Genomic DNA, 17394 nt, shown 5'->3' with positions numbered 1-17394 from the left:
ATCAGCACCCAGATTCTGAAGTGTTTGTTTTTTTTTAAAGGATTGATGTGGAAACTACATGTCCCAACATGGGACCATTTTAAAATAGAGTGAAGTTTAGGAAAGATGCAGAGCAGTAGTGACCTACTACCTTGGCAAAGCACAGAGGAAATTTACCATATGTATTGTTTTGTAATTATACCTGTGTGTCCATAGAATATCTCTGGAAAAATACATAGAAACTGGTTACCAGTAGCTGACTCTGAGAGATAGAAAGTGTTAGGATAAAAGGTCCACTTTTCACGATCTATCCTTTTAAACTGATTTTAAAGTTATGTGCATACATAACCTATGAGAACACTTAAAAACCAGTGGAATAACTTCTGACTGTCCTGGGTCTTGATAGCATTCCTTGTGAATGTTGTGGTTGATCTGATTCTCCAGTATTGCCAAGTCACTTCAGGACTCTGGTAATCTTTTCATTATTAGGAGATTAATTCTTTGAATTATACTTACAACCCAAAGTTTGGAAAAAGAGAAGATAAGGTTTTTCTGATTTGCATGGACTGTGTAGGTCCTTTTCTAAAATTCAAGACTAAAAGAATGTTTAGACTTAGGTTGGCATAAAGCTTTGACTTTATTAGGGAGTCTGTTATCCACTTTAAGAAATGCTTTTAATGCTAGGAGCTGGTGGCTCATGACTGTAATACTAACTGCTCAGGAGGCCGAGATCTGAGGATCACAGTGTAAAGCCAGCCTCCTCAGGAAAGTCCATGAGATTCTTATTTCCAATTAAACACCAGAAAACTGGAAGTGGAGCTGTGGCTCAATGTGGTAGAGTGCTAGCCCTGAGCAAAAGAACTCAGGGACAGAGCCCAGGCCCTGAGTACAAGCCCTACCACCACCAAAAGAAAAAAATCTAAGCATTGAATTGTTTGTAAGCACTTAACTATTTGTCTCATTTTAGGATCAGTTTTTCCTACCTCTGCCCACCTTCCTGGTACTTCACTGTGCCCACAGTGAGCCCATTTCTCCGTCAGCGGGTGGCATTCCTGGTACTCTTCTTCATATCCTGTCTCCTTTTACTTATGCTGATCATGGACTTACGACATTGGGGAGCCTCATTACCAAGAGATAGACAATATGAAAGGTGAGTCAGCTTTAGATCACTTTGATCAGCAAGGCACTGATGTCATAAACATTTTGATAAGGTTTTGGATGCAGTACAACCTTTGGCCCTTTAGGGAGAAATTATACTCTTATTATCAAAATTCCATGGTACTTATTGCTTAATATCCTAAGCCCCATTTTGACTGTGTTCAATTTTAGTTCAGGAATGTTGATACTGCATTTTAACCATGAAAGGAATCTTTCTATTTTCTTACTTGGTGGGCTGAGACTTATTGGATGCTTAAATGTTTAAAATTGTTGTACTTTTTTTTTTTTTTTCTGTGTGTGTGCTGGTATGGGTGGGAGTTTGAATTCATAGTCTGGAGCTCTTGCTTAGTTTTTTTGCTCAAGGCTGGCACTCAAACAGTTGGGCAAAACCACCTTCACTGTGGCTTTTTTCCTGGTTAATTGCCTGGGCTGGCTTCAAACTCTGATCCTCAGATCTCAGCCTTCTAAAAGCCACTACGACCCAGCTGTTGTACATGCTGATTGATATATTAAAAAATTACTTTGGTTCGTGATGATATACTTTGCTCTGAAATCTAATCTTGTCTTAAAATAGCTACTTCAGCTTTCTTTCTTTCTTTCTTTCTTTCTTTCTTTTTTTTGGTCCAGTCATGGGGCCTGAACTCTGGGCCTGGGCGTTGTCCCTCAGCTCTTCAGCTCAAGGCTAGCGCTCTACCACTTGAGCCACAGCGCCACTTCCGGGTTTTTTCTTTTTGCTTATGTGGTGCTGAGGAATCGAACCCAGGGCCTCATGCATGCAAGGCAAGCGCTCTACCACTGAGCCACCTTCCCAGCCCTCGGCTTTCTTTCTTTAAAAGTTTAATTACCTGTTTTTGAGGCAAGATCTCACTTTGTACAGGCTATATAGTAAACGTGATCTTCCTGCCTCCACATCCTGTGTGCTAGGATTACAGGTATGTACCACCATGCTGGGTTACTATGTAAGTTTTCTTTTTGTGCTTGAACTCAGGGCCTGAGTGCTGTCTCTTAGCTTTTTCACTCAAAGCTAGCCCTCTACCACGTGAGCCACAGCTCTATTTTCAGCTTTTTGGAGATAAAAGAGTCTTGTGGACTTCTCTGTTTTGTTCTTTTTTTCTGTTTTTTCCTTTCTTGTTTCGAGATCTGAAGATCGTGGTTTGAAGCCAGCACAGGCAGAAAGCCCATGAGACTCTTATCTTTAATAAGTGGCGCTGTGGCTCAAGTGGTAGAGAACTAGCCTTGAGCAAAAGAAGCTCAAGGACAGCACTCAGGCCCTTAGTTAAAGCCCCAGGACCAGCAAAAAAAGCAAGAAAACAAAACAAAAAAAAAACCAACTGTCACTCTACCACTTGAGCCATGACTCCACTTTTATATTTAACTTTTGTATGACTGAGAAAGTCCTTATTTTGCTTTCCTTTGAAAGAATTTTTCTTTTTAAAAAAATTTTTTATTGTGAAAATACTGTACAGAGGGGCTACAATTACATGGGCAAGATAATGAGTACATTTCTTATCAAGCATTGTAGCCTCCTCCTTTGTTTCCCCTTCCCATCCCTTCCCAGCCTCCCCCCGCCCCCAGAATTTTTCATTTGATATAAAACTATATGGGTTGATTTCCCCCCATTACTTTAAGATGAAGTTTCAGTGTACATTGGCTTGCATTCTTTCTGAGATGTCTGCTGGTGGTTAATTGGACATAAGAGTCTCATGGAGTTTCCTGCCCTGGCTGGCTTTGAACCACAATCCTCAGATCTCAGCCTCCTGAGTAGCTAGGATTACAGGTGTGAGCCACCAGCGCCTAGCTTTCCTATTCATTTTTGTCATTAATGAAACAAGAAGTTATTGAGGATCCACAATGTGCAAGTGCTAGTGTATACCAGGACACAGAGACTTTGGTACCTTTTCTCAAGAAACTTGAGTTTCCAACCTTTTCTTTGTTATTAGCTCTGTTCATTTGTGTCTTTGTATCTTCCTTTCCAGAAGAGGAAAGACAGTTTGGGTGACTATAGCAGTCAGACCAAATTCATAAGTTGAGTTTCTTCAGTGCTGTTTGAATTAAAATAAATAAATAAATAAAGATCTGAGCTTTCCAACTAGAAGATGGTAAAATCTGATAAAGGAACTCCATGTAGGTCAATACCGCTAGCATAGGCTATTAGAGAGTGAGTAGTGAGCTATATGGCTTAAGGAGTAGTTCAGGCTGGGCCTGTTAAATCGTTTTATGGGATTTGAATATCACCCTAACTGCAAACAGAAGGCCATGAAAGATTTTAAAGAGTGATATGGTCTAACTCACTTTTTTTTTTTTTTGGGTCCAGTCATGGGGCCTGAACTCTGGGCCTGAGCGCTGTCCCTCAGCTCTTCAGCTCAAGGCTAGCACTCTACCACTTGAGCCATAGTGCCACTTTCGGCTTTTTTCTTTTTGCTTATGTGGTGCTGAGGAATCGAACCCAGGGCCTCAGGCGTGCAAGGCAAGAGCTCTACCACTGAGCCAACTTCCCAGCCCCTAACTCACTTTTTAAAAGAAAACTTACTTTTATGGCATTGTGGAGAATGAATTGGAAGAAAATACAGAAAATAAAGCAAGGAGACTAACTGTAATACTTCAGTAGAGATGATAGTGGCCTGAACTTAGCTGGAAGCCAAAGAGACAGAGTAAGATCATTCTTTCACTATGGGGGAGGCAGAACTAGCTGATAGTTCTTATCTGCCACTGTATCCCAGATGACCAGATCCAATAAGTATTTGTTAGTAAATTGAATTGAATCAAGTTAGCCGTAGGGATGAGGAACACCCAGACTGTGCTACTACAATGATATTACCAAAGCCCTAACACCTTGTAAAGCTCTGGCTAAGCAGTCAGACCTTAGGGCTCATTATTATTTCATGAAAGCTTATGTCCATATTGCCACAAATTACCATATGTCATTAACTTCACTCGTGGCAGCTCCCATGAGTCATTTAGGAGGCTAATATCCACTGACAGCTTGCTGTGCACATGACATTGTGTTAGGCCCTGGGGTACAAAGATGAATGAAACGTGGCTCCTGAACTCATAAAGTACATAACCAGAAAGGCAGACTTGGATAATTATTTCCTAGCGAGATAACAGTTTATATACAAGTGTGTAGGCTCAGCAACAAAGAATCAAGAACTGTACTTAGTTAAGAATCAGGAACAAAGAATCAGATATTAATCAGAAAAGACCCATGAGTAACCAAATTTGATACCACTGAGTTCATGCCCTAAAAGTGCATGTACTTTACTGATAAGATGGGTTCTCCTATAAAACTTGTTTTCTATTTTAATTAGCATGGTTCTCTCATTTCACCACATACTAGATAATAAATTAGATGGTTGGTGGTGGGTAGGATGTGTTAATAGATCCAGGAACCCTGATAACAATGATCAATAATATCTGGCAGCTTGACAGTGATGCTAGAGAAAGAACATTTATTAAAAAAGAGAATAATGGGGCTGGGAAAGTGGGTCAGTGGTGGAGTGCTTGCCTTGCATGCATGAGGCCCTGGGTTCGATTCCTTGGCACCACATAAGCAAAAAGAAAAAAAGCCGGAAGTGGTGCTGTGGCTCAATTGGTAGAGCGCTAGCCTTGAGCTGAAGAGCTGAGGGACAGAGCCCAGGCTCAGAGTTCAGGCCTCATGACCGGACCCCCCCCCAAAAAAAAGAAATAAGAGAATAACATTTCTACAGATAATTTCTATAATGGCAGACAGTTCTATGTGTTTGTTAAAATGTTTATTACATGGTCTTTAGTATTTTATGCTAATAATGACCATAAATAATAGATTTTTAGCTTTTTTTTTAAATTTAATTTCATTTTATTTGTGAACATACTGTACAGAGGGGAGATTTTTAGCTTTTGTGTATCAAAGTCATTTGGGAACTGTCAGCAAATGTAAATTATAGTATCTCTTCTGGACAGGATTTTAATATGTAACCTGGGTTGATAATGTTGCTATAAGGCTCAGTTATGTTTTCATGGGGAGATCTGTATGGGAAAGAGGCTTGATTTTAGGGTTAATCAGCTGTAGTCATTTGCCAGCTAGATGATCTTGGACAGGATTCTTAATGTTTGGTAATCTAATTTTCTTTATGTCTAAAGTTTAAAAAGTCTGCCTTTTATTTGTCATTTGAATTAAGAATAAAATATCTAGGATTTCCTGGTACATTGACTGACTAATTAAATGTTATTCATAGTATATCATTTGATTTTTCTAATCATTGGTTCCCATCTCTGTCCTGAAAGTATACACTGAAGATAAGGGACAGCATTGCCTCCATTTATAGTTTTCCTTCCATAATGTGTTACTTTTGTAGCCACAGGTAGTGCTTCAGTGTGGTTGAGCACTAACTGATGCTAGAATTGTAAAACACATAGCTGGAAATTAACAGAATTACTGGTCATCTTAGTTTTAACAGTGCTTATGTTGTAATATATATCACAGTCATATTCCTATGTAAATTGTTCCTGATTCACATGATATCTTTGTTGGTATTTTGTGGTGTTCCTCAGAGTGTGTCATGCTTCTGTCTTCACAGAACAAGTTTGGAAACCTTTGCTCAGGAAAAGGTGTTCATAGGAACATTGCATTCATTCTTCCCTATTCTTCTGTGGTCTCAGTAAACAAGGCACTAAATTTGAAATGAGGATCTCTCTTGCACTTGCTCTTGTGTCTTAATATGTATGAAACTAGTTAATGTTTCATATATATATATATATATAAATATAAAATTTAATTTAATTATTTTCTACTGGAAAAAAATTTTGAACCTGAATTTACTTTCAGCTATTGGCGGGCAGAATTTTGTCTATCACTTCTCAGGTGATATGATCTAGGATGTTAGAAGCCCATGTGTGGGTTTTCCCTCTGTAGTTTCAAAACCAGAATGTTCTATTTTTTCCCCTCATATTGCTTGTGGAAGGAGAAAGCAACAGTTTTGCACTGGAAGTAAAATTTAGGAAAAGGTAAGCTGCCAATGAGATCTAGAACCTTGTCCAAGAGAAGCAGAGCAGATGGTGGCCAGAGAACAATCTGTGAAGCATGTGAAGTTAAGAACTCGTCTGTAATGGGAAATGAAGGGCACTACTTTGGCTTGATTTACCTTTAAAAAAAAATCTGTGGCTTCGGGGCTGGGAAGGTGGCTCAATGGTAAGAATGCTTGCCTTGCATGCATGAGGCCCTGAGTTCGATTCCTCAGCACCACATAAGCACAAAAAGCCGGAAGTGGCGCTGTGGCTCAAGTGGTAGAACGCTAACCTTGAGCTGAAGAGCTCAGGGATGGCGCCCAGACCCAGAATTCAGGCCCCATGACCAAAAAAAAAAAAAAAAAAAAAAAAAAAAAAATGTGGCTTCTAATATGGTATTTGCAAGAGTTCTATAGCTGTTACCTAGACTTCTGTCAGCTTGCTTGTGCTAGAAGTGAGCTGTTATAAATTGACTGGTGGAGTCTGAGCCCAGGTCAGCCCAGTAAATTAATTAGAGTAGGTAGATATGTGGTTAACTAGAAACTTTAGGATTGTAAACTTTCTAGCACATAATAGACTTTTATAATCTTTTTTCCTGGAATTCATTCCTATTTTAGATACTGAAAAAATTTCAACTTGACTCTACCCTGTGCAATAACTTATGATATTACAGTGAAGCACCAAATAATGTTCCCTTTAACAGAATGCATTTCAAATTGTACAGTAGGATACTTAGCTTCTCTTTTTGATTTCTCAGGGCTGAGATTACAGGTATACACCATCACACCTAAGAGAATACATTTTTTAAAATTGATAAACAGAAATTTATTTCTTACAGTTGTAGATGTTAAGAATTTCAAGATGAAGCACCATCAGATCTGATGTTTGTTGGAGGCTTGCTTTGTCTTAAAGATCACATGATCTTTTTAGTTCTTTATTAACAGAGGATAAGGGAGCTCTCTCACTCAGTTGCCAGTCTCATCCATGAGTGCTCCATCCTTGTGGCTTCTTAAAAAAATTGATTTTTATTTTATTTTATTTATTTATTTTTTGGGTCCGGTCATGAGGCCTGAACTCTGGGCCTGGGTGCTGTCCCTCAGCTCTTCAGCTCAAGGCGAGCACTCTACCACTTGAGCCACAGCGCCACTTCTGGCTTTTTTCTTTTTGGGTATGTGGTGCTGAGGAATCGAACCCAGGGCCTCAAGCATGCAAAGCAAGCGCTCTACCACTGAGCCACCTTCCTAGCCCTCCAAAAGTTGATTTTTAACAAATTATCTTGGATAGTTGTACAGAGTAGTTTCAAAATCCACCCTCATGACTTAATCACCTCCTAAAGGCCTCCCTTCTTAATATTCCCACATGGGGGATTAAGTTTTAACCTATGAACTTTGGAGAAGCACACACAGATTGTAATATTAACTATATTGTGCTTTACGTTATCTTATCACATGAATACATTTTTTTTGGGGGGGGTCCGGTCTTGGGGCCTGAACTCTGGGCCTGGGCGCTGTCCCTCAGCTCTTCAGCTCAAGGCTAGCGCTCTACCACTTGAGCCACAGTGCCTCTTCCGGCTTTTTTCTTTTTGCTTATGTGGTGCTGAGGAATCAAGCCCAGGGCCTCATATATGCAAGGCAAGCGCTCTACCACTGAGCCACCTTTCCAGCCCTACATTTTTAAAAATAAATGCAATTCTGGCAGTATAAGTACAAAGCAAAAAACAAAAAGGAAAATGCAGTTAATAAAAAATCACCACTCAGATACCCATGTTAAGTGATCATTGTCCTATAGTATTCTTTATGCTTATATACAAAAAGAATATGTAAGTAGAAAATAAATTTTTTGCAATTATCTAGTGTGGGTAATAAAAATCAATAAAAAATATTGTGGTTTAGCCGGGTATCGGTGGCTCATGCCTGTAATCCTAGCTATTTAGGAGGCTGAGATCTGAGGATTGCAGTTCAAAGCCAGCCCCTGCAGGAAAGTCTGTGAAACTCTTATCTCCAATAAACCAATAGAAAACCCGAAGTGGCGCTGTGGCTCAAGCAGTAGAGCACTGACCTTGAGCTGAAGAGCTGAGGGACAGCACCCAAGCCCAGAGTTTAAGCCCCACAAACGACCAAAAAACAAAACAAAAAAAAAAAATTAGTGGCTTATAACAACAAAATCCAGTAATTAATTCAGGCCTATAAGCCCTTTAATGTTAGCCTCGCCAGTTTCAGAACTGCCTCAGATGTGGAGAGTCTTTTAGGTATCTAATTTTAGTGGCTCATAGGTCAGCCAACCAACTGTTGCTTCCTACACTTCAGTACATATGGCCAACACTGTTTCCTTCTTCTGGAGGGACTTGCTGTTCTTTGTCCTTGGCTCATATGGGCATCTAGTGAAGACTCATGAGCAAACCAAGTATGTGCTGATACCCTTCATAGACCTGGCTGATTTCTCTTTGTACCTGGCTTAGGTATTTGGCTCGGGTAGGAGATCTTGAAGCCACTGACACTGAAGACCCAAATCTCAATTATGGACTTGTGGTAGACTGTGGGAGCAGTGGCTCCCGGATTTTTGTATATTTCTGGCCAAAACATAATGGGAACCCTCACGACCTGCTGGACATCAAACAAATGAGAGACCGCAACAGCCAACCTGTGGTTAAAAAAATCAAACCAGGTACTTATCAGAATACTTCTTGTAATTAATCTCTTCTTACCTACTATAGGCAGGAGAGAGACTTTGCAGGATCTGAGTAGTGGGAGCAATATCTCATTCCTTGTCACCCACTCATCTTGAACCAATAAAGAAGCAAACAAATAAATGTATGTTTAGGATTTTAATAAGAACATTATAAGATGTTAGTTTTCTACATCTTATGTAATCTGCTTCTCAAGTGTCGTATTTTACTTAAGGAATCTCTGCAATGGCAGACACCCCAGAACATGCCAGCGATTACCTTCGTCCTCTGCTGAGCTTTGCTGCTGCTCACGTGCCTGTGAAGAAGCACAAGGAGACCCCGCTTTACATCCTCTGCACAGCAGGCATGAGGCTTCTACCTGAGAGGTACGATGTTGGATGTGGATGCCATAGGGTTGAAGGGCCTGTTCTGTGCTTCATCTTTTGTGGCTCCCTTCTCTGGAGGTAGATGTGGTATGCCATGGAGAATTCACAGGGTACCTAAAGGCTTCCTGCTCAGAGATAGTGCACACCCACCTCTATACCCACTTACTGCCTCATCAGTCACTTAATCTTCCTATTACTTGCTGCCTTGGGGGCCAATATCTGTCTGAGTTTGCCGAAGGGTTGAATCACAAAGCATTGACTTTTAGAGAGCATCCAATGAACTGGGTAACTGCTGATGGGTAGCAGGAGAGCTCAGGTAGCAATGCTGCCTTTTACAGTGTCCTCTATGACCCTACCTGATTCCCAGTGATAACTAGTGAGTCCTTCCTCTTATAGCTACACAAATCTGTCTTCATCACCGTCAGCCTCAGTCAATCAAGTCTTTTCCATTTGACCTCAGCAATTCAGTCTAACATCTTGTCTCCTGATCATTCTTCCTGCTTTAGAAGAGCAGAAGAAAGAAGAGAAGGTTATATTTAGGTCAGAATCCTGCTTTGTGATTTGACAGTTCCTTGATCCCATCATACTTGCTATGGACATAGGGTAGGAGTGAACTCTCTGAACTTTGTTTTTTTGTGATTTTACCCGCCCTGGGTCATAGGGCTTGAATTCAGGGCCTGGGCACTGTCCCTGAGTCAGCTCTTTTGCTCAAGGCTAGTGCTCTACTACTTTGAGCCACTGGGACACTTCCTCTTTTCTGGGGGTAATTGGAGATAAAAGTCTCATGGGCTTTCTTGTCTGGGCTAGCTTTGAACCTGAGATCTCAGTCTCCTGAGCAGGATTACAGGCATGAGCCACCAGTGCCCAGCTGATCAAATCTTTAACCTATTTTTAAATAGATTATTATTATTACTACTATTACTACTGCTATAGAGTTGTAAGTTTCTTTTAGGTTTTGAAGATTAACCTCTAATTGGAAATGTGGTTTGTTGTTTTCATTTATTCTTTGACTGGTCTTTTTACTCTGTTGATCATTTTTTTGTTGTTCAGAAGCTTTGCAGTGTGATATTGTCTCACTTTTTAGTTCAGTGCTGTTTGTTTGTTTTCTTAACTGTGTTTTTTTGTCTTTTCTTTTTTGGTACTTGGGACCAAACCCAGGATGTTGCACCTGCTAGGCAAGTACTTTGCCACTGAGCTACATCCCAGCTCTTGTCTGTGCTTTTGATGTTATATTAATGAAATCATTGACAACATTAATTTTAGAATCCTGCTTCCAAGAACAATCACAGTCTCATAGGCATTGAGTAGTTTTTATTACCTTAAATATTTTCCTTTGGTAAATAATAGTTCCCTTTTCCACAAATTTTCATATCTATATTTGGCCTTTTTAAAAAACAGTAACAAAAACCCCGTTCATATACATAAGACTTCATGTCAGACGAGATACCATTCAACAGTGCTGCTTTCAGTAGACTTCTTTCCTTTCATTTAAACAGTTTTTTTCTTTTTTGTTTTGTGATCTATGACACCCACCAGTCTTTCTTCCTGTTTAAACTCACAGCTAGTATCTTACGGTTGAAAAGCAGATTATTTATGCAGCCACTTGTCACCATGAGGTCCTTGCTTATTTCCTCATACATCTGGGTCCCTTACGAAATCTCAATTTGTTTTTACTTATTTTTAAAACCAAACCTTAAGTAGTATGATTTCAACCTCACTACATCACTTAAGGAAATCTTAAAGGTAAACTAGATCAAATTTTACATTCCTATTCCTCAGTCAAAACTGTTTCATTTTGTTTCACTTTCTTCTCTCTGTATAATCTGTATCTGATCTCCACAAAGTTACCATAATACTGCACATAAAATTTAGAATTTTGTTTCTGACGTAAATAGTATTCACACTGTAAAAAAAAAATTTTTTTTTAGAAAGTCTGGGAAGAGAATAGTTGACACAAGATGGAGATGCCATTTCAAAGTGTCTGAATGGCCCCAAGTCTTCCAAGAGGAGGGCCAGGAAAAAGATGATCCAGAGGCCAGAGAGGCAGAGTCACTGGCAGGGTTATCTAGAGGCATCTGATTAGTGGTTTGGTTACCTTTATGTGTCTGGAGCAAAAGAGACTATTGCCTCATCTGGCATGGCCCAGCATGACCCAGCATTGTTGCTGTCAAAGAAGTTTCCACCAAAACAAAATCCACTGCATAACTCCACTCCATTTGTCTAGGATGTTAGCTGTCAGTGTGGAAGCTCTGAATACTAATTTTTATCTTATTGAGAATTTTTAAAGAAACGTGACATACTTTTTACTTGTCTTCTGATCATCTCCCAATAACGCATACCCCTATTCTGGGTTTTATGAGATTATTGCTGCCTCTTAGGACAAGTTAGTTGTTGATGTAAGTGTGACTATCATTGCAAGAGCCTGTTTTGTATGATTAATGATTTACTACCTTGTTAGCATTTGTGAATAATATTTAATATGTGGTTGAGTCACCCAGATTGTATTTTGAATTTATTAGAACTTAGTCTGTTTTCTCTGCCAACAGCCAAATAGGATTTTCCTACTCTTTAATTTTGTAATAGAAACACCCTTGAAAAATTACAAAGATATTCACAGAATAATATTTCACCCTCCCAATTTTTTATATTAACTTCAGTAGTTACCAATATTTTGTCATGAAAAATTTTAAGAATAAATCCCATTGAATTTTAAAAATTCAATATGAAGTACATGAAGTTTTGTTTTGTTTTTACATGATGTAATCATATTACACATACTATTTTTGTAACCTCGTAAAATTCAACCAAGTATATTGAACATCTTTTTAACTCATATATGTAGCTATAAATTGACCTCATTTCTTTTATATTATTTCTGGTTTTCCAATATTATAATAAATTATTTTATCATATTCCTCTCTTCATTCCTTGGAATAATTTCTGAAAGTGTAATAGCCAGGTCAAAGGTCAATAAGCACATTTAAAATTTTGGAGCAGGGGCTGGGAAGGTGGCTCAGTGGTAAGAATGCTTGCCTTGCATGCATGAGGCCCTGGGTTTGATTCCTCAGCACCACATAAGCAGAAAAAAGCCGGAAGTGGCACTGTGTCTCAAGTGGTAGAGCGCTAACCTTGAGCTGAAGAGCTCAGGGATGGTGCCCAGACCCAGAGTTCAGGCCCCACGACCGACCAAAAACAAAAAAATTTTTTTGGAGCAATCCTGGATTATTGCTCTTTAGAAAAGTGGTATTGGTAATTTACATTGCAAACAGTAATGAAGGTTGGTGACCATTCTTCCCTGTCATCATCAGAATAAACAAGGTCTCCCCTACAGGTAGCTTAGAAGTACACCTTATCAGGAGATAACACACGCTCTTGTTTTCTATGAACTTTTTATAAGACTTTAGTCTGTGTAACAGTGAACTCTTCTAGACACTATACATGACATATTGGGAAATTATTACCTCAAGTATAACTCTCTACTTATATGTGCTAACAATATACTTCACTAAGTCATAGTCACCACTGTCTGAGTCAGTAGCTTATTTTTTTCCCAATACCAAGACTTGAGCCCTCTTGTTCTTGCTCACACATGGCTGGCACTCTACCACTTGAGCCATGCCTTTTTGCTGGTTAGTTGGAGACAGACTTTTGGACTTTCCTGCCTCAAACTATAATCTTCACATCTCAGCCTTCTCAGTAGCTAGGGTTATTAGCATGTGTCACTAGTGACTGGCTTCTATAGAATATTTTTATAATGAATAATTTAAAAAAAAACAAGAAAATGGCTGTCTCAGGACCTGAGCACTGTCCCTTAGCTTTTTCACTCAAAACTGGTATTCTACCACTTGAGCCACACTGCCACTTTTGGCTTTTTTTCTGGTTAATTGAAAATAAGAGTTTCAAAGACTTAAATGCCCAGGCTGGCTTCAAATTATGATCCTCAGATCTCAAACTTCTGAGTAGGTAGGATTACAGACATGAGCCACTGGTACCTGGATGGGAGGAAGAAAAGAAGGAAATTTATTTCTTATTTGATTTCTTATTTGACTAGCTAAACTAATTAATGCATTCATTTAGAATCAAGGTCTTATTATGAAGTTAGTTAGACTGGCCTAGATCTCACAATTTTGTCTTAGTCTCCCCAAAGTGCTGGGATTACAATAGGCATGAGCTACCATTACCAGCACATTTTCAACCACCATTTTCCCTAGATTCATACTAATATTTGCAGCTTTGTTTTGGTTTTTCTTTGATAATACTGTTGACATACTTAAGACATTAAGAGAAAAACCACCTCAGATATTACATTTTAGATGTCATCTCTGAATTGGAAATGATGTTATACACTTTGGATTTTGAACCTGATCTGAGGTGGGTTTTTTCATGATAAGATTTTTATTAAGGAAAAAGAAACATCTTGAAATACAGAGATTAAGAAGTTAATTGTTAGCTTATGTAAAGGATTGCATAAAAGCTTATGGAACTAAGAGAACTATGCCTTGTGATGCAAGGCATTGTGGTTTTTTTATGTTTTTCTTTTTCTATTTATTTATTTTATTTTATTTTTTTGTCAGTCGTAGGGCCTGAACACTGTCCCTCAGCTCCTCAGCTCAAGGCTAGTGCTCTACCACTTGAGCCACATTACCACTTCCAGCTTTTTCTGCTTATGTGGTAGAGGAATTGAACCCAGGGCTTCATGCATGCAAGGCAAGCACTCTACCACTGAGCCACTTCCCCATTCCATATAAAGCAATGTTTGTGCACTATGAAAAATCTGAGGGTGTGTTCTTCAGCTTACATCTTTCTTTTGCAGTAATTAGAATTAAGGCAGTTACATGTGTTTTGTAGATTACTAATCTGTGCTGTAATTTCCTATAGTTTATTCATACCCTCTGAGAGGCATGGAACCATCTCAGATTTTAAGTTTGTATAAGGGGAAAGTATACTACTATTACCATATTACTCTTTAAATTGGAGACTATACTTTGAAGGCAGTTTAAACCTTTGAAAGCAGAGGAGATTCACCAAACAGTAGCAGAGCTGGACAAGTAGATGAGATAGATGAACAATGATACAATAAGAATAAGAAGAAAGACGAGTGAGGCAATTTTTTTTATTGTGAAAATACTGTACAGATACAATTACATGGGCAAGATAATGAGTACATTTCTTATCAAGCATTGTAGCCTCCTCCTTTGTTTCCCTTTCCCATCCCTTCCCATCCTCCCTGGCCCCCCAACCCAATCCTCCTTGCCCTCCCCCCCCCCACCAAAGTTGTAAAATTCATTTTTGACATAACGACTTGTACATCTCATTGTTGCAATGGGTCCACCTGTATCCCTATTTAAACGATTTGAAGTGAGGCAATTTTTGAAAAGAGAACTGTTTCTTCACCTTTTACTTTATGAGATGGGGGTCTGTCTCCCTGTGTTACATATGTTTAAACAGACTTATTGCCTCAGCCTCCTGAGTAGCTGGGACTACAGGTTAAATAAATACTTGGTGAGAAAATAATTAATGATTTACTTTTGGATTTTTTTTTTTTTTTCAGGAAGCAGTTGGCTATCTTGGCTGACCTAGTGAAAGATTTACCACTGGAGTTTGACTTCCTCTTTTCACAGTCTCAGGCTGAAGTGATCTCTGGGAAGCAGGAAGGTACTGGGCCTGGAGTGGGAGGGGTGTGTGTGTGTGTGTGTGTGTGTGTGTGTGTGTGTGTGTGTGTGTGTGTGTGTGTGTGTGTGTGTGTGTGTGTGTGTGTGTGTGTGTGTGTGTGTGTGTGTGTGTGTGTGTGTGTGTGTGTGTGTGTGTGTGTGTGTGTGTGTGTGTGTGTGTGTGTGTGTGTGTGTGTGTGTGTGTGTGTGTGTGTGTGTGTGTGTGTGGTTTTTCTCCAGGGACTGGGCCTGGAGTGGGAGCTGTGTGTGTGTGTGTGTGTGTGTGTGTGTGTGTGTGTGTGTGTGTGTGGTTTTTCTCCAGGGAATTTTCTTGATCCTGCTTTGCAGTTTCTTTGTATATTTTGTATTGGTAACTGTCAAATCCGTCAAAAAGACTGCTGCTTTAGGATTTTTAACTATACTACACACCGTAGTTAGAATATATTAGTATTTAATGACAATTTCAAATAGATTTTTGGTTAGCTAATTGTACTTTTATAAACTTAAAAAGTTCTAGGAATTGGATCAGATTTACCAAATTCAAGTGTGAAGCAAATTATTAAACTAAGGGAAACTAATTTCAGGTAATGATTAGGACTTTGTCATGTCCTGGGCTCTCACTTTATTGTAATTCCTATGAAGCTTTTATGCTTCCCTAAATATTGGCACTGTTGGGTTTATACTTTGGAGTGGAGTTGAATATGTGTTCCCTTGTGGCTCAGCTGTGGCCAGTATGATGAATTTCTCCATTTCTTTAGAAGGGAGAGATAGTATATGTCTTCTACTTGTAGTTCATCAAAAGGAAAAGATTTATCTCTTTAAATTTCAGTCCTAAAATTCTGTATTCCTCTTCCTCCTCCTCCTCTTCTTCTTCTTCTTTTTCTTCTTTTTTTTTTTTTTGTTTTGTTTTGGTGGTATTGAGGGTATTGTGTTTTCTAGTCTGGCACTCCTGAACTATGCTTCTGGCCCTTTTTTGGCTATTTTGGAGATAAAGTCTAGTGAGCTTTTCTGCTGGCCTCAAACTGAGGTCCTCCAGATTTCAGCCTTGTGAGCAGCTAGGATTAAGATATAAGCCACTAGTGGCCAGCTCCGTTTTCTTCTTCAAGTTGTATTTCTTCTCATTCTACCAAGTGCTTCCTGTGGTTGCTTCTGTATCCAGGGCCAAGAGGCAGGATGACAGAAAGAAGAAAGCAGGCAGCATGAGTTGGCTCTCCACACTTGAGTCTATAGCTTCTGTGAGCAGAGGAAAGAATTAGCATCCTTTAGAGTTTTAGGTACCTGACCAGGCTGTACCTCTGGCCTGCCATAGGACTGCCTGAGTAGGAGAGAACACAGTAAAGGGTCAGAGAGGGGTTTTCAATCCTTTCTCTTTGAAGTCTCCTTTTTTAACTCCTTAAGACCAAAAGGAAAGGTCTTAAAAGTTTTCTTAGCCAGGTGCTGGTGGCTTATGTCTGTAATCCTAGCTACTCAGGAGGCTGAGATCTGAGGATCACAGTTCAAAGCCAGCCCTGGCAGGAAAGTCTGTGAGGCTCTTATCTCCAATAAACCACTAGAAAATCAGAAGTGGCGCTGTGGCTCAACTGGTAGAATACTCACCTTGAGCTGAAGAGCACAGGGGCAGCACGCAAGCCCAGCACGCAAGCTCCACGACTGACAAAAAAAAAAAAATAGTTTTCTTTGTCCACACCTAATGCATGTGGGCATGTTTCAAACAGCTTTTGAGTACAGGCCAAGCAAGAGGAAAAATAGGGTTCTCACTTAAAGGCTTGGAGGTATTTGAAATTCTGGTCTCTTTCTAAGTATGCCCACTATCTTTCTTTCATTTCCAGAATTCTCAAAGAGCTGGTCTCTGTATTCCATCTAGAGTTTTCATTGTACCTCTGAGAACGCCGAGATTCACTCTTTTTCTTTTTTTTTTTTTTTTCTTTTGTATTGCCAGTGATTGAACACATGGCCCTGTGCCTGCTAGGCAAGCTTCTGCTATGTTCTACATGCCCAGCCCTGAACACATTTTTTAATATTTATTTTTACAGTTAGTTTCTATTCATTGCAGGAAACTTGGAAAATGGAAATAATTTTTAGAGTGTGAGGATAAAATAAGATTAAAATATTTAAGGGGTTGAGGATACAGCTCAGTGCACCAGGACCTAGTTTATTGCAAAGAAAGAAAGCAAGAAAGAAAGAGAAAGGAAGGAAGAAAGAAAGGAATGAAGGAAAGAAGGAAGGAAGAAGGAAAAAAAGAAAGCAGGAAAGAAAGGAAGGAATGAAAGAAACTTATTCTTTTTTTTTTCTTTGCCAGTCCTGGGGCTTGAACTCAGAGCCTGGGTACTGTCTCTAAGCTTCTTTTGCTCAAGGCTAGTACTCTACCACTTGAGCCACAGTCATGCTAGGCAAACACTGTACCACAAAGCCACATTTTCAGCCCAACACAGTTTAAAATCCAAACCCTGAGAGTATAGAATACTGTAATTTCTTTTTTTTTCCTAGGAGAAAAGAGAAAAAAATTGACCTGGGAGAAAGATGTAAATATGATACAGCAGTCAATAATTAAGAGAGACCTTTTCTTACTCTT

General features: G+C 39.3%; 1 protein-coding gene across 1 annotated transcript in view; it reads left to right on the top strand.

The window, feature by feature from the left end:
- The window catches only part of Entpd7 (ectonucleoside triphosphate diphosphohydrolase 7), a 39862-nt gene that overhangs the window by 1334 nt on the left and 21134 nt on the right, over positions 1-17394 (top strand). The window contains exons 3-6 of the mRNA XM_069995593.1: positions 947-1129; positions 8579-8784; positions 9021-9171; positions 14723-14826. Coding sequence (XP_069851694.1) covers positions 947-1129; positions 8579-8784; positions 9021-9171; positions 14723-14826 — 644 coding nt within the window. The remainder of the gene's footprint in view (positions 1-946; positions 1130-8578; positions 8785-9020; positions 9172-14722; positions 14827-17394) is intronic.

Source organism: Dipodomys merriami, unplaced genomic scaffold (genome assembly GCF_024711535.1).
Source record: "Dipodomys merriami isolate MVZ:Mamm:240054 unplaced genomic scaffold, mDipMer1.0.p SCAF_102, whole genome shotgun sequence".
NCBI lineage: Eukaryota > Metazoa > Chordata > Mammalia > Rodentia > Heteromyidae > Dipodomys > Dipodomys merriami.
The sequence above is the reverse complement of the archived record's forward strand: the minus strand, read 5'-3'. Positions and strand labels throughout refer to the sequence as shown.